This window comes from Panthera tigris, chromosome E1, assembly GCF_018350195.1.
Source record: "Panthera tigris isolate Pti1 chromosome E1, P.tigris_Pti1_mat1.1, whole genome shotgun sequence".
NCBI classification, from domain to species: domain Eukaryota; kingdom Metazoa; phylum Chordata; class Mammalia; order Carnivora; family Felidae; genus Panthera; species Panthera tigris.
This window is the reverse complement of record NC_056673.1, coordinates 40,041,022-40,055,000: the sequence shown is the minus strand read 5'-3', so window position 1 is coordinate 40,055,000 and position 13,979 is coordinate 40,041,022. Positions and strand designations below refer to the sequence as shown.

At 48.9% G+C, this 13,979-nt stretch overlaps 1 protein-coding gene across 1 annotated transcript; it reads left to right on the top strand.

The window, feature by feature from the left end:
• Nucleotides 1–972: 972 nt before the first annotated feature.
• Nucleotides 973–3,940, top strand: KRT16 (keratin 16). The gene is made up of 8 exons (XM_042966115.1): nucleotides 973–1,586; nucleotides 2,064–2,146; nucleotides 2,284–2,440; nucleotides 2,534–2,695; nucleotides 2,788–2,913; nucleotides 3,220–3,440; nucleotides 3,537–3,583; nucleotides 3,695–3,940. The coding sequence occupies exons 1-8, from the start codon at nucleotides 1,041–1,043 to the stop codon at nucleotides 3,793–3,795; spliced, it is 1,443 nt and encodes a 480-aa protein (XP_042822049.1). The 5' UTR covers nucleotides 973–1,040; the 3' UTR covers nucleotides 3,796–3,940.
• Nucleotides 3,941–13,979: the final 10,039 nt, after the last annotated feature.

Here is a 13,979-nt window from a genome sequence, read left to right as displayed (position 1 = left end):
GCCTGGCTCAATGGTACATACTGGTCCCATGGTACCCAATGCTTCTGATGACTCTGGGGGCTCAAAGGCAGCCTCTGACACTGGATCCGATCCAATAAGGGAAAGAGAGTCAGAGAATTAAAAAAAACAACAACTACTTTAAAAAAATATTTATTTATTTTTGAGAGAGAGAAAGAGCACACAGGGGAGGGGCAGAGAGAGAGAGGGAGACACGGAGTCTGAAGGAGTCTCCAGGCTCTGAGATGTTAGCACAGTGCCTGACGTGCGCCTCGAACCCACGGACCGTGAGATCATGACCTGAGCCGAAGTCGGACACTTAACCGACTGAGCCACCCAGGCGCCCCGAGAAATTTTAAAACTAGAAGGGACTCCACGATTAGGCAGTCCAGCTTTGTCACTTTACTGAGGGGACACAGAGGCCCAGAGAGGGGAGGCAAGGGGGCCTCAGGTCACACAGAGAGCAAAGCAAAGTTAGACCATGAACCCAGCTCTCCTTGTTCAGAGCCGGGCAGGCAGGATCCCCACAGCACATCCTGAGGCGGCCCCAGGCCGGCATCGGTGAGGCCTTTCTCAGTCAAGGCTGTCACCGTGGGGCAGGAGTCCTTCACGGGCTGACTCACCGCCTGGGGACGCAGCCGCCACAAAACTGCCTGTGCCAAGGCCCCGCTGGCCCCTTAGGCTCCGGGAACGAGAGCCGGTTCCCGCCGCCCAGCCTGAGTCACGGCCGACTGGTGTTTGTGAGTTTTTCTCTCGGCCCCACACCCCCGGAGCTGGGTGGGAACTCCGAGCAGCACCCAGCGAAGTGAGTCGACCCCGGGCTGAATAATCCTGATCCGGAGCGGGGAGTTGGACAGGACCTGGTGTGATGAAACGGGCAGGGGAACCCTCCTTCAGCAGTCGGGAGGCCCCGCCCTCCCCGGCGCCTATAAAGGTTCCGGGGGTTTGAGCTGCCCCAGCATCCTCCCAGCCTCCCTGAGCACCTCTCTTTCCTCTCTGCCGCCTCGCTCGCTCGCTCGCTCACTCACCTCCCTCCTGGCATCATGACCACCTGCAGCCGCCAGTTCACCTCCTCCAGCTCCATGAAGGGCTCCTGCGGCATCGGGGGCGGCTCCAGCCGCATGTCCTCCGTGCTGGCCGGAGGGTCCTGCCGGGCCCCCAGCGCCTACGGGGGCCTGTCTGTCTCCTCCTCCCGCTACTCCTCCGGGGGGGCCTGCGGCCTGGGGGGCGGCTACGGCGGCGGCTTCAGCAGCAGCAGCAGCTTTGGTGGGGCCCTGGGTAGCGCCTTCGGTGGAGGATATGGTGGTGGCCTTGGTGCTGGCTTTGGAGGTGGCCTTGGTGCTGGCTTCGGTGGTGGCTTCGGCGCTGGCTTTGGAGGGGGTGATGGCGGCCTCCTCTCCGGCAACGAGAAGCTCACCATGCAGAACCTCAACGACCGGCTGGCCTCCTACCTGGACAAGGTGCGCGCCCTGGAGGAGGCCAACGCCGACCTGGAGGTGAAGATCCGCGACTGGTACCAGAGGCAGCGGCCCAGTGAGGTCAAGGACTACAGCCCCTACTTCAAGACCATCGAGGACCTGAGGAACAAGGTGTGTGGGCCAGGCGGGCGACCCTGGTGGCTGCGACAGGCCATGGCTTCAGCGGCCCTTAGAAATCACTTTCTAGCATCTTTGTTTCACAAACTGGGAGAGTGAGGCCACCTTGGGGGAGTAGACAGAGGCCACTCCGCATTGCTGGCAGAGGGTCCCTTTTCAGCATCCAGCTGTCCGAGCTTGGCTGGAGCCCTGACTCTCTTATTCCCTGCAAGTGATTTTTGCGTTGCTCCCTCAGCTTCTCTCAGCCTGGGGCCGAGGATGGGGTGGTAGGAGCCGGGGGGGGGCCTCCCTCCGCGCACCCTGAGCCGGCTGCAAGAGACACCCAGGCTGGCTGGATGGAAGAGTGTCGGGCCTGACTCGCCAGCCAGGCGACCCTCAAGTTTGGGGACACCGTATCCTCCCCTCTCTGCTCTTCACCCCCGAGCTTTGGGGTCTTGGCTAACGAGGCCTGTCCTTTTACCTTCTCTGTAGATCATCACGGCCACCATCGAGAACGCTCAGCCCATTCTGCAGATTGACAATGCCAGGCTGGCAGCCGATGACTTTAGGACCAAGTGAGCCACCGCTGTGGTGGGCGGAGTGTGGTGCAGAGGGCGGGGGTTGGGGGGGGTGGGCAAGCTGTGGGGCTGTTGGTTTTGAACCTCAGAGGCCTCGCAGATGGAGCCTGATGCCTCGACCTCTGTCCTGCCAGGTATGAGCACGAGCTGGCCCTGCGCCAGAGCGTGGAGGCCGACATCAACGGCCTGCGCAGGGTGCTGGACGAGCTGACCCTGGCCAGGACTGACCTGGAGATGCAGATCGAAGGGCTGAAGGAGGAGCTGGCCTTCCTGAAGAAGAACCACGAGGAGGTGAGGTCGCTGCTGGTGTTGGCAGCGGGAGGCCGGTTCAGGGGCCAGGAAAGGGCTCAGCTGAGCTGGTCATCTCCCGCCATCCCTTCCTAGGAGATGCTTGCCCTGCGGGGTCAGACTGGCGGGGACGTCAGTGTGGAGATGGACGCCGCCCCCGGTGTGGACCTGAGCCGCATCCTGAACGAGATGCGCGACCAGTACGAGCAGATGGCGGAGAAGAACCGCAGAGACGCGGAGGCCTGGTTCCTGAGCAAGGTGGGGCTCAGGCGCTCAGCTCTCCTGCAGGACTTCCCAGCCAGGGGCCACCTCTAGGGTGCCTCACACCTGCTCCTCTTTTCCTGTCTCAGACCGAGGAGCTGAACAAGGAAGTGGCCTCAAACAGCGAACTGGTGCAGAGTGGCCGCACGGAGGTGACCGAGCTCCGGAGGGTGTTCCAGGGCCTGGAGATTGAACTGCAGTCCCAGCTCAGCATGGTATGAAGGACCCCGGCTCGCCGCAGTCCCCAAGTCACCAGTAATGCCGCCGGCCCCTCAATGTTGCCACAATACAGTTCCGCCCCTCTTTTCCCAGGAGTGGGATGGAGGGGTCATTGTACCCATTATATAGACACAGAAATTAAGGCCCAGAACAACGGAGTGACTTTTCTCCACATCGTCTGGCCCATCAGTAGCCCAGCTGGGACCAAAATCCATGTACCTCTCAGGAACATGCCCAGAGGCCTGGGGTGGGGGGGAGTAATGATCCCCTCTGTTGACTCTTTCCCTTTCCCCCACTCACAGAAAGCATCCCTGGAGAGCAGCCTGGAGGAGACCAAAGGCCGCTACTGCATGCAGCTGGCCCAGATCCAGGACCTGATCGGCAGCGTGGAGGAGCAGCTGGCCCAGCTGCGCTGCGAGATGGAGCAGCAGAACCAGGAGTACAAGATCCTGCTGGACGTGAAGACGCGGCTGGAGCAGGAGATCGCCACCTACCGCCGCCTGCTGGAGGGCGAGGATGCTCAGTGAGTGCACTGCCCTCCTTCCGGGTCCTGCGCCGCAGCCCCTGCTGCCCCGCCGCTCCCAGCGCGTCTAACTGCTCCGCCTTTTCTCCCCTGCAGCCTCTCCTCTCAGCAAGCGTCCAGCCAGTCCTTTTCTTCCCACAACGGTAAGACCCTTGAGGCTCCCGGGTGCCCCTGAGCCCCCAGCCCTCCCTTCTCCTTGTGTGGGGCCTCTAAGCTCCCAGAACCCTTCTCACCCCCTCGCCTCTCCCCCACAGTCTTCTCCTCCTCCTCGTCCCCCTCTGGCTACCAGACCCGGCCCATCCTCAAGGAGCAGGGCTCGTCCAGCTTCAGCCAGGGCCCGAACTCCAAGCAATGAGCTGCCTCTTCCGGAGCCTCCTGCCCGCCCGCCGGCCCCAACCTCCTGAAGGCCTGCGTCAGGGCCCTGTCCTCCCAGCGCGGTCCCCAAGCTGTCTCCCCTCCCCCTCTGCTGGTGGTGGGCTAATAAAGCTGACTTTCCGGTTGACGCAAACCTGTGTGGTCTCTGTTCTTGAACAAATGGGAGGGGGTTGAAGGTGTCTCCCCGAGGCCTTCTCGGACCCCACAGCCTGACGGGTCCAGGACACAGCAAAGCTCAGTAATACTGGTGGGGTCTTTCCCGAAGACTCCCCCGCCGCCTTGCCCCCCCCCCCCCCCCATATCGTGGGCGTGGGAGGTGGGACGCAGGAGGGGAAGGAGCTCCCACGTGTTGACAGTCACCCTGTGAGGTGGGTGTGGTGAGGCTGGGTTTGGAATGGAGACAGCTCTGCCATTCAGAGGGGTTAAGTAACTTTCGCAAAGTCATGTGGATCCTAAGAGGCATGATTGTGGTTCAAGCCCTGCTGTCTGGTTACGGAGGCCACGCTTTTTTTTTTTTTTTTTTTTTAAATGCCGCTCTCTCGTTTTAGGTATTTTAACCCAAAGACTCCAAAGCTTGAGCTCTTAACTCTACCCTTTGGCTCCTCACATTACACAACTTTTGTGTTGGGCGGTAGAAAAGAGAGCCTTCGCCTTGGGGATGGTGTCCGTGGTTAGGACTGAACTTTTTTCTCCCAACCTGTCCTCCTCTTCACCCCTTATCAGCCCCTGCTTGTCATCAGGCAGGAGACTGAGTGCGAGGGGTCCCCTGGGAAACATCTGTCACCCTTGCCCTGCTTCATCACCACCCTCCACCCCCCCATGTTCAGACCTGCTGCCTCTCTCCCTAGAGCTGGGCACAGGATAACTGACTGGGCCCCTTGCTGTCCGTCTCTCCCAGCCCCATTTCTACCTGCTGGCTCTCTAGAAAGAATATGGCCAAGTTCAAGTATGCGGACACGATCAGGACTCTACTGTTTAATCACCTGTGATGTTCTCTTTCCCCTCCAATGCTTGACCCTCTGTCTCAACCCACTTGGGTGCTTTTCTGCCTGGCCCTGCTCTGTATCCTTGAGTCAACCATCCCATCCCACACCATGAGTGCTTTCCATATTAAAAAAATTTAATGTACAAAATCAAAGTTATGTATGTATCACATAAGTCTTTCTATAAAAAAGAGCCATCCCGAGGCTGTGTCCCATGCCTCCATTCCCACTTCTCACTTTCAACTCTTAGCTATTACTTTTGGCATTTGCCTAATTTCTTTAAATTAATTTTTTAAATTTTTATTTATTTTTGACAGAGAGAGAGAGAGAGAGAGAGAGAGAAAGTGAACCGGAGAAGAGGCAAGAGTGGGAGCTGGGGAAGGGGCAGAGAGAGGGAGACACAGAATCCGAAGCAGGCTCCAGGCTCTGAGCTGTCAGCACAGAGCCCGACGCGGGGCTCAAACCCATGAACTGTGAGATCATGACCTGAGCTGATGCTTAACCAACTGAGCCACCCAAGTGCCCCAGCATTTGCCTTATTTCTTAAAAAATTTTTTTAATGTTTATTTTATTTTTGAAGGAGAGAGAGAGACAGAGCATGAGCAGGAGAGGGGCAGAGAGAGAGAGGGAGACACAGATTCCGAAGCAGGCTCCAGGCTCTGAGCTGTCAGCACAGAGCCCGGTGTGGGGCTTGAACTCACAAACCTTGAGATCATGACCTGAACTGAAGTTAGATACTCAACCAACTGAGCCACCCAGGTGCCCCGTTTGCCTTATTTCTATAATTTTTTAAAGTGTATTTATTTATTATTGAGAGAGAGCACAAGCTGGGGAGAGGCAGAGAGAGGAGACACAGAATTCGAAGCTAGTTCCAGGCTCTGAGCTGTTAGCACAGAGCCCGACGTGGGGCTCAAACTCACGAACCGTGAGATCATGACCTGAGCCGAAAGTCAGACGCTCAGCCAACTGAGCCACTGCCTTATTTCTAAACCACAGGCTTATACTACCATTTCTTGATTTTTTTTTCAATTTTTTTTCTAATTGCTTGACTTCCCACTCTGAAGGAGAGGGATTCAGCTCTCTTGTACAACATGGCCGCTCCCTACTTCTTCCTATACTTTCAATATATGCTATTTTCATTAGGTAAATGTTTAATTTTACATTATCATGACTATTTAACTATTATTTACAGCCCAAAAACATTTTATGCTATGTTAGATTTTTTTGGGATAAACATCTCTTTTTCAATTTGCTGAGGTTTTCTATGTACTTATCCTAAATTTATTCCCTAATTCACTGCCAGAAATATAGATCTCCTCCTAACATGTTAAAACACTGAGTATTTCATAAGTTTTATCTTCTTGAAGATATTACTCTTTGGAACCTGCTGTCCTGCATCCTGTCCCAGCATGTTCTGGGCACTCTCTATGTCTCCTGTCATCCCGAAATCTTCCTTCACTGTCCTTGTGGACATCCCTTCTTCCTCCATTGCTTCCCTGTTTCCTGGATCCCATGTCTTCCCTTTTCTTTTCTTCCCCCTTCATTTTAGTGAAACACATCCTCTGGCAGTTTCCTGGGGAAGGATTCATAGACGTTTCATGTCTGAAAACATCATGAGTCTACTCTCATTCTTGACTGATAGTTTGGCTGGGTATGGAATTCTTGGTTGCAAATAAATTTCCCTCAGTATTTTGAAGGTATTGTATCACTGCATCCTGGCTTCCAGTGTTGCTACTGAGAAGTCTAATACTGTTTTGATTCTAGATCTTTTATGTTATCCTATTCCTATCCCTAACCCCAGAGCTTTTAGGCTCTTCTCTTTCTCTCTAGCAGGCTGCAGTATCACATGTTCTCCCTCGATGTGGCTGTGTGGATCTGTTGGATTGGGCACTTGGCAGAATCTTTCAGCATATAAATTCATGTTCTTTACTTCTGGGAAATTTTCTTGAATGTTTATTTAATGATCCCCCCACCCCCCGCCATTTTCTCTCCTTCTGGAACTCCTCCTTTTCCTATGTATTTCATTCTATTTTTCTTCTACCTTCTCTTTTTTTTGACTTTCTGAGATTTTCCTAAACTTTACCATCTAATCTTATGATTTAGTTTTTAAAATATCAGATATATTTTTAGTACCCTATAACTCTGGATACTTTTTAAAAATAGTCTCTTGTTCTTGTTTGAAGATCCAAGATTTCCTCTTACCTCATTAACCCTATTGATCAGGGCTTTAACATTTCTTCCATTTCCGTCATCATTTCCATTTCCTCTCAGCTGCCTTTTTCCTGGTTTGTCTCATCTCCGTCCTTTATGTCAGAGGTTTCCCTCAAATGTCTGGGGTTCTTGGTTGTCTACTAATATTTATGGGTAGGGTAAGAAGTGTGTAGGGAATGGGTAAGGAATGCAAGTGTGTGTGTGTACAGTAGGGGGGCTTTCCCCCAGTGACTCTCACTATAGAATAATCTGGTGCAGAATATGCTGTTTTATGGGGGGGACCCCAAATGTCAGTATCTGTAGGCTTTTTCTCTTGGGTAGGGTCTTCCTCAGGAAGGAAGAGCTACCAGCTTTCAGGAAACTATGTGGAGGAAGGGGACTGAAAGAGTCTCAGTCTCAGTTAATCTGACTTATATCAGTTTATTGTCCCCACTGTTAGCTGTGCTTGGTCTCTCAAGGTTTAGTCCTTCTGGGTAAATTCTCCAGAGTGCACCCCCAGCTTCTCCTGGGATAAGGAGGAGTTATTGGCATCAGAGGTTGGGGTAGAAAGGAGCTATGGAGGTCTCACTGATTTTTATATGAACTTTTGACCCATTTGTCGTCCTCCTTTCAGCCCATGTGCACTCCCCTTTCAGATGTGCCTGGTGCCTCCTATTCCAGAAGCTTCCCAGGGTCCTGCTGTGTGAATCTGCTTGCTTCTTGGCTTCTCCCTGGGAAAGCGCCAAGATTATTTTTTGTTTGTTTGTTTTCCAGATTCCAAAACTTTCATACTATAATCCCTTCTCCTGGTCTCTTTGTCTAATACACGCTTTATCCATTTATGCTAATTTTAGGGATGTCTAGAGGGGTGGTGATAAATGATACATTTAACCTCCAGTGTCATCCAGAGTCCCTGCTTTATACATGGCAAAATATTTTTCATCTTTCAAGTCTGCTGAGTCTGATTCATCACTCTGCAATCCATAATCATTGTTGGTTGTTCAGTAGACATGTCTCCTTTTTTATGGTCAACGATCCTGTCTTCCAGGCCATAGGTGAGTTTATGATTCAGCTGAACCCCAAATCCCAGTACCCAAAGGCAATCACTAATAACATTTTGGTGAATTTCTTTCACATATATATTACAGATCTATCTATCTATCTATCTATCTACAACCACACCATACTGTTTTGCATTTGATTTTTATTAATATTTTTTTGGAAGTTTATTTATTTTGAAAAAGAGAGCATGTGTGCATGTGCACAAGCAGGGGAGAGGCAGAGAGAGAGGGAGAGAGAATCCCAAACAGGCCCTGTGCTGAAAGATGACAGGGAGCCCCGACATGGGCCTGAAGTCACTAACTGTGAGATCATGACCTGACCGGAAATCAAGAGTTGGGTGCTTAACCGACTGAGGCACACAGGAGCCCCTGATTTTTATTAATATTTTAAGAGAAGTGTTATACGTGTAATGCTGTTTCCACTGTTTTTTGTTGTTGCTGTGGCAAATTAAAATAATACAGCAATGACATCTTTCTGCATAAAGCTTTTACAAATATTTTGCATTATTTCCTCAGGCTTAATTCTCATAAGTGTAATGATTAGGTGAGAGGATAACAAATGTTTTAAGGATCTTGACTTGTGCCGTCAAATTGATTTAAAGAGAAGTGGTACCAATTTACATACTTTCCAGCAGGGAATGAGGGTGCCTATTTCAAAACCTGCTCACCAACTTTGGGTGTTATCTTTTAAAAATCTCTTTTCTTTAAAATGTTTATTTTTGAGGGGCGCCTGGGTGGCTGAGTCAGTTAAGTGTCTGACTTCAGCTCAGGTCATGATCTCACGGTTTGCGGGTTCGAGCCCCGTGTTGAGCCTGCTGGAGCCTGCTTTGGATTCTGTGTCTCCCTCTCTCTCTGCTCCTCCCCTATTCTCACTTTGTCTCACTCTCTCAAAAATAAATGAAAAAAAAATTAAAAAAATAAAATGTTTATTTGAGAGAGAGAGAGAGAGAGAGAGAGAGAGAGAGAAAGAGCAGGGGAGGGGCAGAGGACCGAAGCAGACTCTGCACTGACAGCACAGAGCCCGATGCAGGACTTGAACTTACGAACCTCGAGATCATGATCTGAGCTGAAGTTGGATGCTCAATGGACTGAGCCACCCAGGTGTCCCCAAAATCTTTTTGGTTAATTGGTTCATCTGTCACTTTTAAACCTGACGTTATGGAAAGACCCTCACATAGAGAGAGCATCCTGGCCTGGGCTGCCAAACACAAAAACCCCCAAAAAACCTTTGTTAGGGTCTCCTAGCTAGTTAGTAAAATTCCCTGAGAGCAGGAACCATGTTTCTCCCTTTCATTATTGTATCCTGTGGAAATAAAACATGAACCCCCTTAAAGGATGATATCAAGGCAGAAGTATGAGCAAACTGGCTTCTCTATTCGGAAATGTCTTGCTGCCTGGATTTCCCAAGCTAAGATTCCAGTCCCAAATCAGACGGCCTTTCCCACTTTGTGAGATCCTGGCACCTGAGAGGAGGCAGTGGAGTGCTCCAGAACGTTCTTGTAACTTTATTTTGAACACACCCTCAGATTCTTTATGCTTGAGTTAGTGTCAAAGTTTGTGAAATATTGCTTTCGATAATTGCATAAAGAGCTAAAACAATGGCTGGGGTGAGAATTAATGATAGCCCATAAAGTGTATCTGCTGATGTAAATGAATGAGTGGTAAGCCCGTCAGGTTTTGCCTTCTTTGGGCCCATTGTTTCCTAGAGCTATAAAAAGCACAGTGTCCCTCCTTGTGTCTGAGATAAGCAATTTCTTATGTTTGCCTTCCCACCTCCGAGGCTTGTTGTTTGAGACCTTCCAACAGCTCCCTGAAACATAAACACAGAGGAAGCTCTTTGTTTTGCTGTTTCCCACAACCCTTAGCACCCTGCACGTGTGGGACACTCAGTAAGGATTTGTGGAGTCAAGCAATGGGTTTGGGGTATAGACCTCTGCTCTTTCAGGTCTCCACGGAATCTTGTCAGAAGAGGGTTTGTTTCTCATTTTTAAAGTTTATCCATTCACTGAGAGAGAGAGAGAGAGAGAGAGAGCACAAGTGGGGGACAGGCAGAGATTGAGAAGGAGGGAGAATCCCAAGCAGGCTCTGCACTGTCAGCACAAAGCCCTATGTGGGGCTTGAACTCACGAACCGAGCGAGCACCTGAGTCGAAGTGAGACGCTTCACCGACTGAGCCACACAGGCGCCCCTCAGAAGCAAGTTTCTTGAGGACAGGACTTCTCTGATCCCACGCGCCCCTTGCCATGTTGGTACAAGGCAGCCGCCATGGTAGGTGTTGAAAAGAGCTGCATGGAAGAGAAATTGAGTGTCCTCCTGAGCGGTGGAAGGACGGGAGCCTGGTCGGCAAGAGCTGAGGCACCGAGAAAGTAGAGAGCTTTATGTGGCCTTTCCTCTGATGTACTGCGTGGTCACTGCCACGGGAGGACCTTTTGCGTCCCCCTTTTCCCGACAGTCCAGGACCCCTGAAGGGCTCTGAGCAGGTCAAGGGGTGTTACAGCAAAGATGTCAGCTATTTAGAAAGAGAGTCCTCTTCTGACTTGACTCCCTGTGAACACATTGCTGGGGCCTGGGGTCACTTTCTCTCCTACGATTATAGGATTGTTACACACAAAACAGGTAGGTTTTGTTCCTTCCAGCTTTTATCTGCCATATGAATAGTGTGACAACATAAACAGAAATATACAAAACAGGGGCGCCTGGGTAGCTCAGTCGGTTGAGTGTCCGACTTCGGCTCAGGTCATGATCTCACGGTTCGTGAGTTCAAGGCCCGCGTCGGGCCTTGTGCTGACAGCTCAGAGCCTGGAGCCTGCTTCGGATTCTGTGTCTCAACGCCCCCCACCCACCCTGCTCCTCCCTGGCTCTCACTGTCTCTCTCTCAAAAATAAATAAACATTAAAAAATAAACATTAAAAAAGAAAAGGAACATAAAACACAAAAACATTCATCCATCGTTCTGTCCCCAGAGTCTTTACTCTCTTGGACTCCTTTCTGGCTTCATTATGTGTGAGTACACATCAGTGATGATTTTCAAATGACTAAGGGGTTTCATTATTAATAGAATAGAATAAATTAATAGAAATAAGAGACCTTGCACATAAGAGGGTGCATTATTTATAGTGACCGAAAAAGGAAAACAAAGTGACTACTCCTTGGTCGGTCTTATAGAGCTGGGTAAATGGTGGTCCACTCATACTAGGCAATATTAAGCAGCCACTACAATCAACAAATTGGAACTATGTCAGATGGCAAGAGGACTCTTGGAGGCATCGGGGAAAGGGAAATAAATGCACGCTGCAGAAAAACACAGGCGGTGTACTGACATCACTTGTGTGTATAAACAAACCCAGCCCCTTGTCTAAATAATGGCATATGTGTGTGTATAATTACACGCACACCTGAAATATGAAAGGGACATATGTTATTAACATGGGTTACCTTGGGGGTAGGGTGGGAGCCTAAGGTGGGTGTAAGGGATAGTAGAGGGAAAGAAGAGATCCAAGAAAACAGGAAAGAAAAAAAAAAAAGAGTGCACCTGCTTTTATACACAAAATTGTGTATGTGTGTGTATGAACAAAGAAATTTTTTATTTAAAAAATATTTTTTAATGTTTATCTTTATTTTTGAGACAGAGAAAGACAGAGCATGAGCAGGGGAGGGGCAGAGAGAGAGGGAGACACAGAATCAGAAGCAGGCTCCAGGCTCTGAGCTGTCAGCACAGAGCCTGACACAGGGCTTGAACTCGTCAATTGCGAGATCATGACCTGAGCTGAAGTTGGACGCTCAACTGACTGAGCCACCTAGGCGCCCCAGAACAAAGAAATTTTTCAAATAGAAAATTTAAAAACCATAAAATTAGTTCATCTTGAATACCACATCAACTTCCTTGTTAAAAACAGATTACACACACCAATATCCTGGTCTGTCAATTTTATATTACCTTGTAATAGATTTTTTTTTTTACCATTTTAAGAATTTTTAAGTGCAGAGTTCAGTAGTGTTAAATATATTCACAATGTTGTTCAACAGATCTCTAGAATTTTTTTCATCTTGCAACATGGAAGCTCTATACTCACTAAACCCCAAATTACGTTTTCTCCTGGTAACAAACTTTCTACTTTCTGTTTCTATGGCTTTGGCTACTTTAGATACTTTGTATTAGTCCTTTTTGTGATGGGCTTATTTCATGTAACATAATGTCCTTAGGGTTCATCTGCGTTGTAGCCTGTGATACCATATAATAGATTTTAACTTAACTTTGTATTTAGATAATAATATGACTACAGAAATCAAAAGTGATAACCAAAAGGAGGGAAAAACCATAAAGCAAGACTGTAGTCCCTTGTAGAAGGTAATGTGGAATAGTGGAAGGAGGCAAGAGGCCAACCTGTGGTTAAACTTGGAGCATAACCTTGGCTGATCCCTTCATCTCTGAATTTTGGTTCCTTCTTCTGCGAATTTAGGGGATTAGTACTTACCTGAAGAGGACCCGTTATTACATTTGATTCTCACACCAAAGCTGGGGAAAGGCAGTTGCATTCTGCTTCCTAAGGTTGAGTTTGAACAAATGTCTCCTCCCAGCCTGCTCTCTGCCAAAACTCCTCGTTATGTCCCTGCACTGTACTCAGTCCATCTTACAGGTGCAGAAACCGAAGCTCAGGGAGGCTGAGCGACCTACTTAAGGATGCATGACTGGTAGGTAAGCTATCTGAACAGGGCCCTCTCATGCTACCTGCGTGTCGATCTTCCAGATGAGCAGAATCCTGGCTTTGCTGGACTTGGTCAAGTTTGCAGAAAGGGCGAATTCTCGCAGGAGAGGAGTGAACTCAGCTCTGGATCCACTAAGGGGCTGCTCTGGGCCAGGAGTTGTGCTGGGCTCAGGGTGGGTGGTGCTATGGTGGCCAAGCTCTTCTTCCTCAGCCCTGTCTTGGCCGATGCTGCCCCCCGCCCCCCTTTCTCTCCCAGGTGGTAATTTGGTAGGGCATTTACACCATGGAAATGGTAAATGCTACGAATCAGGGCTAGATTTGTTGTGTTTTATTGATTGTCTAGACTTAAGAAAACCCAGACTTAAATATTTTAAGGAAACATGTTAAAAATGTTCAGCTCAGGTCATGATCTCACAGTTCGTGGGTTTGAGCTCCACATCAGGCTCTGTGCTGACCGCTCAGAGCCTGGAGCTGCTTTGGATTCTCTGTCTCCCTCTTTCTCTGTCCCTCCCCCACTCATACTCTGTCTCTGTCTCTGTCTCTCAAAAATAAATAAAACATTAAAATTTTTTTTCAAAAAAAATGTGTCATGTCTCTAGCCATTGCATTGTTAACAGCAAAACCTGCAAGAAAATATGCTTTCTGGATTTGAAATCTACAATCTGGTTCGGCAAAGAAGTCACTTGTGTCATTGATGAATGGCTCGAGTTAGGGCCTATGTCTGTGCTGTTTCCCATTGATCTTCCTCCTCAACACAAACAAAAATTTCAACTAGCCTTCGTGTCAGAACCATACTTGCTTGTCAGTTGCCACCAGAAGCAGGTTGCAAGAGCTTGGCAAAAACCAACAAAAGCATCCTATAAAGGTCGATGGACTCTGTGGCATTTATTACAAAGAGTACTTCTTATTATTTGTGAGTTAAGTGCTGCATAGCCCTTATAGTAGTAACATTTATAATACTTATATTATTATTATATTATATATTATTATATTATTATAATCTGTATATAATATTTTATATATTAGTAAAATACCTTATTTATTATATATATCTATTTCCCCTCTCAGGTGCTTCGGTTTGGGTTCCAGAAGCAGAGCCTTCAACAAAAACTTGAGTGCAAGAAGTATTTTTGGGTGGAGTTCACGAAACCCCATTAGGGGGTGGGTAGTTGGGACGGGGAAGGGGAGGAAGCTAACAAGGGGTGTGTGACCAAGCAAGTGAAT